Source organism: Mchenga conophoros, linkage group LG4 (assembly GCF_057382185.1).
Source record: "Mchenga conophoros isolate Kocher_MC1m ecotype Shallow Benthic linkage group LG4, M_conophoros_male_GT1.1, whole genome shotgun sequence".
In the NCBI taxonomy this organism is placed as follows: domain Eukaryota; kingdom Metazoa; phylum Chordata; class Actinopteri; order Cichliformes; family Cichlidae; genus Mchenga; species Mchenga conophoros.
The window spans coordinates 11,207,104-11,216,777 of record NC_140529.1 but is presented as its reverse complement, the minus strand read 5'-3'; the positions used below and the strand labels follow the sequence as shown (position 1 = coordinate 11,216,777).

The following is a 9,674-nucleotide window of genomic DNA, read 5'->3' as shown; positions in this document are numbered from 1 at the left end:
TACATGGAGAAACCTTTGGAATGCAAGCATGCTGATCCACACAGGTATGCACACATGGGTATTCACAGACGCGGACTAAAGCTTTCTTGGCTGCTGCCTCAAAGCACACTGTGCGCTGTCTATCTTGCGTGCTGCACAATATCGTTTATTACTTAGTAAATACTGATATCTATGACTAGCTAGTTTATTGTGATGGTGCTTTGTTTTCTCTATTATTATGTTGCTCTTTGTTGTTTGCTGTCTCCTCTGTTTGTTTTTGTTTGTTTGTTTGTTTGTTTTTTTTCTCCATACAGGTGACCCAGGAGTTTTTTTTTTTTTGTCTCTCTTCCCCCCCCTTCTCACCGTCTCTTCTCCCCTTTGGTTTTCTTTCTTTCTCTCCCCCTCTCTCTCTCATTCATTCCCCCTGTCCTATTTATTAAAAAAAAAAAAAAAAAAATGACAAAGGATGAACTGAAGCTCTGCCATCACGTAATGTCGCATACTGCTGTTTCTGATGTCATTTAGAAGGAAAAAAAAAAAAGAAAAAAAAAAAGAGTCAGCTCATTCAATATCCAGAGGATTACGTCAGATTCAGAGATCTGACACACACACACACACACACACACACACACACACACTTAAAATTGGACGCCAACATTGAAGATTTATTTTGTTTCTTTATGCTAATCTACGTATACAATAACATTGATGTTATTGCACATAACAAGAATATAACTTCATTTTCCAGACATGTGCAATCATAAAAGTAAAAAATGCCACCATCACATATATACGGTGGCTGGGAAGTGCAAAGCGCAACAAATTAAAAAACGGCAACAAATTAAAAAACCGCAACAAATTAAAAATCCACAACAAATTAAAAAACGGCAACAAATTAAAAATCCACAACAAATTAAAAAACAGCAACAAATTAAAAAACAGCAACAAATTAAAAATCCGCAACAAATTAAAAAACCGCAACAAATTAAAAAAACGCAACAAATTAAAAATCCACAACAAATTAAAAATCCACAACAAATTAAAAAACCGCAACAAATTAAAAATCCACAACAAATTAAAAAACCGCAACAAATCAAAAATCCACAACAAATTAAAAATCCACAACAAATTAAAAAACCGCAACAAATTAAAAATCCACAACAAATTAAAAAACTGCAACAAATCAAAAATCCACAACAAATTAAAAAACCGCAACAAATTAAAAATCCACAACAAATTAAAAATCCTTGACGGAAAGGGATTGTCTGAAATACCGGAAGTGGCACAACGATTAGGCTTACTCCATATTTGTAGCTCAGAAAAGTGATTCGGGATGTCAACAAACGTTGAGAAACTCACGCCTCACAGCGCTTCCTTATCACCCTGACGGTGCTTGCTGCACTACATAGAGAACCGGAAAATGTTTTGCCCGTTTTGTGGCGTTAGCTTCAGCCTCTTCACCCCTTTTTGTGCTTCCTGTGGACGGTCTCTGGAGCTTTTGCGGGACACATACCAGGCTGAAGGATCAGACACCCTACAGTACTGCATTAAATATTTCAACGAAGGTCACTCATATAGTGTTATCATGGACATGATGTTAAGTTTGCATGGTGTAAAGATAAGTTTAAGGAGTCTTAAAAGTAAACTTAATAATGCTGGACTTTACCGAAGAAAATATTTTCACTCCAGAACAACGATCATTAACGCAATCAGAGCGGAGCTTCAAGGACCTGGGCGATTGTTTGGGTATCGAACAATGTGGCAGGTACTTAAACAAAAGCATCATCTTAAAGTGAAGAGGGATGATGTGATGAAAATACTCCGGGAGCTTAATCCTCATGGATGCCAGATGAGAACACGCAGAAGATTCATTAGGAGAACCTATCATTCGCTGGGACCCAACTACATGTGGCATGCTGATGGTTATGACAAGCTCAAACCATTCGGTTTGGCCATTTCAGGGTGCATTGATGGATTTTCACGCAAGGTTTTGTGGCTAGAATGTGGACCAACCAATAATAATCCAGTGGTTATAGCTTACTATTACTTGTCATGTGTTGGGAGCCTTGGTGTTGTACCGATGAGACTGAGAACTGACTGTGGGACAGAAAACGGCATTATGGCTGCAGTTCAGTGCGCACTACGTCACCATCATGATGACCACTTCAGCGGAGAGTCCAGTCACATGTTTGGTTCATCAACGAATAACCAGCGAATTGAGTCCTGGTGGTCCATATATCGAAAAGGAAGGTAAATATAACATTTAATTTTGCCTGATATTTAAAGGCGTAACAAATTTGAATGTCGTGCAAAAGTTGATTTATTGTCAGTCTGCCCCAGGGCAGCTGTGGCTACAACTGTAGCTGCCTCCACCAGTGTGTGAATGTGAGAGTGAATGAACAGTGGAATTGTAAAGCGCTTTGAGGGCCTCGAAAAGCGCTATATAAATGCAATCCACTGTTGTTATTATTATTATTATTATTATTATTATTTCAGTAATTCAACTTAAAAAGTAAAACCGATATTAAATACTCATTGTATGCCAAACTATACATTTTTAGCCCATTTAGTAATTATGATGATTATGCTTTGGAACTTAAGAAAAACCCAACTTCAAAACCATAATATTGTGAAAAGGTTAAATATTTTAGACTTAAAGTGCCACTCTACTATGAGCTAATTAATTCAAATCATCTGCAAAGGGTTCCTGAGCCTCTAAATGGTCTTTCTAATTCAGGAGGACTCACAGGATGGACATGACTGCTGTCCTGACAGCTGTGGGAAAAAAAACATAATTGACACCCTCCATAAAGAACACCTTAAAAGAATTTGAATGTTCACAGAGACTATCAAAGCACATTAATAGAAAGTTTTGTCTAATGTAAGTGTGGATGAAAGGGGTGTAACATAGTGTAGTGGCTAAGACCTCAAGGCTGCTACTGAAGCATCCTGGTCTTCCATAACACCTCAACAGATCCACAGACTGATAGCATCCATACCACGCTGCATGGAGGCAGTAATTTATGCAAAAAGGACCCAAACAAATAGAACATACAAATTGTTAGAGACATTGAATTTGGGTTTTTCATAAGTTCTACGTCTTAATCATTAACATTGTAAGAAATACTTGAAATACCTCACTTTGTATGTAATGACTCAGTATCGCTAATTTCACATTTAATTAGAATTCCTAAAATAAATTAACTTTTGCACATTACTGAAATGTTTTAGAGTTTTGCCTGTATGCAATCCCTTTCGATAGAAAACATTTAAACTGACTGGAGTCTATATATGATTCAGTTAAAATGAACTGTAAAGTGCCATGCGATGACGTGTTGTGAAACGATGCCATGTAAACAAACTAAACTATCTCTAAACAATTTTTTTAGGGCTCAGTTTTGGTTGGAGCTGTTTGCGGATCTTCGAGATGCTGGACACTTCAATGGAAGTCACGAGCATCAGTGCCTTTTGAGATTTTGCTTCACTGTCATTGTTCAGAAGGATCTTGATGAATGTGTGAAGCTGTGGAACACTCATCGGATTCGTCCGTCAAGAACAGCTTCATGTCCAGGAGGTGTGCCAAATGAACTGTACTACCTACCCCACAGGTAACGGATAATAATGATCAAATAATTACTTTATGTGTAAACCTATATTAATGCAATTGTCTTCCATTGATCACAGATACGGCTCCAGAGACTGTGGATTCCTGATTCAACAATCTGAACTGGACGCTTTTCCTGAGTCTAGGCTGTCAGTAGTTGTATGTGGGGACTCAAACATACAGGAGTATCTGAATTTTGTAATGGAGCAAAATCATTTTCAAAAGCCCGTCTGCTGGGAGTCTGCCACTGAACTTTACATGAAGTTAATAGAAATTGCAAATTTCTAAAAAAAAACAAAAACCTGGCTTTTTGTTGTTTTCACCAAAACCTATAGCATATGCTGCTTTTTTGAACTAGGCTACATGAGTTGGCTGAAGACGCCAAAAGTTTAAGTTTGTGTTTGTAAAAGCATATTCTTACTGAATGTCTTGATAATTCTGGTCCTTGTTTAGCTGATGGAAGTTGAGATACAGTCCTGAACATTTATATAAATAATAAATCAAATCAAAATCACATCTTGCACTGTATTGTGTGTTTATTACAACTTTTAAGAGTAGAACACAGTACACCTTTAAATGCCTTTACTTTTAGTAGCACTGTCAAAACTTTGAACAAATCAAGTCTAGCGATTGCATTTTAAATCTCCTTTGAACAGATGTACCTACATTTTAGAATAAAAAAAACATGCTCAAATACATAACAGATTTCTGGATAAGTCCCGTAGCAAAAAACCTACAGAATTTACAATGTAATGCCAAGAAGAAGCAGCTGTAAGTAACTGGGTTATCTAATAAAACTACAATAAACCTGGTAAACTATAATGGATTTGTGCTGTACCGCCAGTATGTCCCACCTTCTCCTATTCATAACATATTTTAAAAAAAATTTGACTTAAAAACTTGAGGAATAAATCAACAGCAGGTTTGAACTACAAGGCCAGACATTCTAGAAACATCCAAATCCTGGGGAGTTTTGAATTCCAAAATCCATGTTGGATTTAAACAAGGAATATGAAGTTATCATTGGTAGTTTCAATAAGTTTAAGCATGTATTTGCCATCGGGAATAAAGAGTCATCCAGGAACTGTAGGCTTGGTAGTGGATCTAATCCAGAAGGTGGCAGTGATGTTAGCCCAGTTGCAAACATCAGAACATCGCCCAACGACACAGCAGTTTGTGATTCTGCAAAAAATTAAAAAAAAAATTATATATGTATATGTGAATTCAACACATTGTCTTGTAATGAGTACTAAAAGAAATACTGGTATAAACCTTCACAGTCCAGCAGATAGTCTGACCAGTAGCCCACAGTTTGACTTTCCAGATGTCTCCTGTTACTTCCAGATGGGCTGAAGTCAGGTTTGAAAAGTCTCTCAAGTTCAAGGGCTGTGAGTTTCTTTTCCATGTGACACAGGACCGGGGAAAGCAAAGTAGGGTGTTGCTGGAGTGCACTCAGGAAATTAAGTGCTGAAAGACCCTCTTTAAATCTAAAGAATGAGGAGAACTTTGTGTCATTTACCAGTTCATAGTACATGCACAAACTATGGACAAACTGTGAACTTTGGAAACCTTGGAGAATGTAAAATATTTCAGTCGGAAATTATGAACAACACTGTCATAACAATAATTCACCTGTCTCCCCTGTCAATTACAGATGAGTTTCGAGCAATTATATACCACCGGAGATAGTCAGACACAATGTCTTTCTTTTCCTCAACTGTGGAAACATGCCTTAGACAACCAGCCACCTGTAGCATAGTACTGTGTTTTATGACACAGTCACGCAGGACATCCACTGAACCAGCACTGTCGATCTGAAAAACCCATAAAAATGGACATACACAATGTAAGCTTACGTGTCTGATTTTCATTCCTGTTTTTTCCCTACACAAAGAAAGAATTTTTTAATGTCATACAGATGAAGAAGCTGTAGTTCTATCCTGCATTCAAATCCTGCGCTGTCCTCACCTCTTGTAAAGCTTTCCCTATGTCGTCATCTGTGACTGAGGCAACTGTTGCTTTTACTGAAGTCTGGCCTGCAAGATAATGTACCAGCTCTTCTGACAGGAAATGGGGCCCTGGACCACCATGCACAACTGACACGGCTATCATCTTTCCTGCTAGGTAGTATTCATCCTCCCTTACAGCTGTGAATGAATACAGTAAATGATAAACTCTCTCACACACACACCTCTCTCTACCGATCGATCAGATCCGATCGATGTCAGATAGATCGATCAGATAGACAGACTAATGCTGTTTTGAAATAATCCAAGAAATTATTATGAGTTGCTTCTGATAATAATTAAAAACAAATTGATTTAAAAGTCCAAAAAAGTCTTTAAATTAAGTTTATCAAACATCTGATCATTGCATACCCTTTGCATTGTAGACGAGGAATCGACGTCCTTCGGGTCCATCAAAAATGGGACGATCTTTCATGTGTTTCATTAGCAGACTCAAAAACTCTCGTTTTGGGCCACCTGCATCAAGTCCTTCTTCTAGAATGCCAGAATCATCAGTAAATTTAACCAGCATGTCATTGGTTTCAGAGTATGACAACCGCCTGAAACCCCTGACTGCTCCATCCCAGACATTTGCTCTTGAGATGTTGAATCTGCTGACACTTCCATGATGAATAGCACTGGATAAGTTTGCAATGATGTCAGGTAGATTAATGTTAACGTCTTCCCTGTAATCACAAAAATGAAAGACTGAATGCAAGACTATACAATTTAGCATTGTTATTTGAAGTAGTATTTGATATTTTACAGTGCTCTGTCATCAATCGGTGAAGCAACTTCAACCAGCTCTTCATCCTCGTCCTCAATGCAGGGGGCACACAGGTCTGCATATTTACTGTTGAGAAATTATAATTCCAACATTAGAATAACTTCTATTCACCCTTTAATTATCTTTACCCATTTCACAAACCCAAACGTGTACTGTAGTTACAGATTTAAAATTACATATAAGACACAATTTTATTTACCTATAGGGACTCATGACTGGATTCGTTTCGTTTTGGTGATCAAGATCCTCTGTATCAGATATTACAATCTGGAAAAAAAAGAACAAAAATTACATACTGTATATAAACATACATAGCTTTGTACTATTTCAGCAATAGCAAAAAACGTCATGCTGACATAAATTGCCCAAATACCTGACATGGCTGTATGATAGATGAAGGTCCTGGAGCATGTCTGAAACAGAATAAGAGTATTGGAATTAAAATGTCCAGATAAGAAGCTCATACAGTTCAATATTATTTATGATACCAACATTATAAAAAGGCTATGAAACCAATAAATATTTATATTAGGGCGGGGCAATAAAATAACAATATGTATTGCAGTATACTTTTCTCTCAAAGGAAATATGAGACTATTGCAATAGAGCTATCCATCCATCCATTTTATATGCTGCTTATTCCTCTAATCACTCTTTTTTTTCATTGACATAAGAATAGTCAATCCTTATCAAGTAGCGCAGCAACCAATCGCTCTGGGAACAGCATCATGTCCAGTTAGGGTGACTTGTTACCTGCAGCACAGTGAAGTAGCAGCGCCACCCGTGGAGATGTTTGGGCACCATTTACATCTAAACCAACCATTAAAATAAATATACAAGGAGAGATTAGGAGAATTTGCTTTTATTTCTTAGCTTATTCATTTGATATTGACAAAGACTTTGTCAATTTTATGTCTGTTCTCCTGTAAAACTTACTGTAAACTAAGATTTATGTTTAGAATCATTCTTTTTTGTTTTTAAATGTAATTGACCAAGCAATTGAGTGATCTGGTGTTTGTTGTCTTTTGAAACTGGAAATCTTTATCCCTGACTTTTGATTTAGTTTTTAACATGTACCTTTTTTTAGTTATCTGAAACGGATGTAATATGTTAATACATCCGTCTGTCTGAACTTATGACAGGAAATAAATATTTAAATCAAAACAAGCTTCTGAGGATTTCACATCTTACTTATGTGAAATTTTAAGTTCACCTTGTAATCGGAAGGTTGCCGGTTCGAGCCCCGGATCGGACAGTCTTGGTCGTTGTGCCCTTGGGCTAGACACTTCACCCATTGCCTACTGGTGGCGCCAGTGTTCGGCAGCCTCGCCTCTGTCAGTGCGCCCCACGGTGGCTGTGGGTACAATGTAGCTGCCATCACCAGTGTGTGCATGTGTGTGTGAATGGGTGGATGACTGGATGTGTAAAGCGCTTTGTCCTTGGGGACTAATAAAGCGCTTTACAAATACAGGCCATTTACCATTTACCATGAGCAACGGCACATTTAATATGTACAAATCTAGCGGTTTATATCGTGATCAATATTCCCTGAAATAAAACAAAGACATATATTGTATTGCCCAACTCTAATATATAGCAGAACAAGCTCTTAAATAACTTACTCCTTCTCTGCATGTTTACCATTAGGGGTACTCTGGTCTTGTGGTTTGAAAACCTAAGATGAAAAACATGCACTTTTCAAAGCTTTCACCAACTTCGTATCGCATTTAGATAGTTCATCAATACTTAAAAAAAAAAACTTTTTTAAAGAACATATAATCACACAATGAAAATAATAGACCCATGGATGCTACAGAATTATGATCATTATAGAGAAAAAAAATAGAGCACTCAGAGGACATGCACCTCTGCCAGGGCCACTCACAGGCCTCTGGCATGGTGGAGAGGGAAAAAAAGTACACACCAATGTGTCTGCCTGGTTGAACTCAGCTGTGCTTCTTGATGTAATCACAATCTCAGGGTCCGAGTCTGAGGTACCATCCTCTGCAATCAGAACTGAGAAAGTAGACACATTATTAGTTGTTGTATATGTAAACACATCAAAATATAAAATTAACAAACCTCGTTTGAAGTGGCTCTCTGGGCAAATGAATAGAGAAATCCTGTTGTAGTTCTTTCCTATTTCCTCTTTGTAGTCTGCCAATCGGAGTGGCCTTTCTGTCCCAGGCACATTTATCACCTCTGTGCAGTCAGGATACAAAAGGACATATGGTCCCTCCACCAAGTCCTTGTTGAATGTTCTCATTTTTTCTACAGCCTGCTTCAGGAGGTCAGGGGCTGTAATTTCGGGGGTAATAAATAAGGGCAGTGTTTTCCCTCTTAGCGGTTTTAAGTCGGTTTGTTGTGACACCATAAATCCGATATTGATCTACAAACAAATAATAAAAGCCAGATCACTTTAAGAATAATTGCCAAATCCTTGTTTATAAAGTTACCTGTGATGGCTTACCTTGACAGGTTTACTCTGTTGCTTGAGTTTTAATTTTGCTCCACAGCTGAAGGCCTGACGCTCTTTGGATTTTGATTTTTTGTACTCCATGAACTGCTTGTATGACGGACATGTTTGTTCTGGTTGAATGAAAAACGTTTGACATCAAAACGGGGTTAGCACTCTCCATTACTAAACGTAGACGAGAATACAGTATAAGGAAACAGAAACAGAAACCGGAGCCAAAATGGTAAATAAACGTACTATTTAACTGAAATAGCATAGACTGTCTGAAGAGAACAAAAAGTGAGTAATATATCAAAATTACTTTGTTCAGAATTTTCTGTTTGTTTTGATGTCCCCGGGGAGTTTGATCCTTCAGCCTGGTCTGTGTCCCGCAAAAGCTCCAGAGACCGTCCACAGGAAGCACAAAAAGGGGTGAAGAGGCTGAAGCTAACGCCACAAAACGGGCAAAACATTTTCCGGTTCTCTATGTAGTGCAGCAAGCACCGTCAGGGTGATAAGGAAGCGCTGTGAGGTGTGAGTTTCTCAACGTTTGTTGACATCCCGAATCACTTTTCTGAGCTACAAATATGGAGTAAGCCTAATCGTTGTGCCACTTCCGGTATTTCAGACAATCCCTTTCCGTCAAGGATTTTTAATTTGTTGCGGTTTTTTAATTTGTTGTGGATTTTTGATTTGTTGCGGTTTTTTAATTTGTTGTGGATTTTTAATTTGTTGCGGTTTTTTAATTTGTTGTGGATTTTTAATTTGTTGCGGTTTTTTAATTTGTTGTGGATTTTTAATTTGTTGCGGTTTTTTAATTTGCTGTGGATTTTTAATTTGTTG

At 37.7% G+C, this 9,674-nt stretch overlaps 1 protein-coding gene across 1 annotated transcript; it reads right to left on the bottom strand.

The window, feature by feature from the left end:
* Positions 1-3,926: 3,926 nt before the first annotated feature.
* On the bottom strand, positions 3,927-8,750 carry LOC146575555 (G2/M phase-specific E3 ubiquitin-protein ligase-like). Its single transcript, XM_085272570.1, has 10 exons — positions 8,301-8,750; positions 7,999-8,051; positions 6,750-6,789; positions 6,576-6,643; positions 6,356-6,442; positions 5,962-6,275; positions 5,552-5,730; positions 5,216-5,397; positions 4,856-5,070; positions 3,927-4,765 (listed from the first exon to the last, which is right to left on the bottom strand). The coding sequence occupies exons 1-10, from the start codon at positions 8,748-8,750 to the stop codon at positions 4,530-4,532; spliced, it is 1,824 nt and encodes a 607-aa protein (XP_085128696.1). The 3' UTR covers positions 3,927-4,529.
* Between the last annotated feature and the right edge of the window lie 924 nt (positions 8,751-9,674).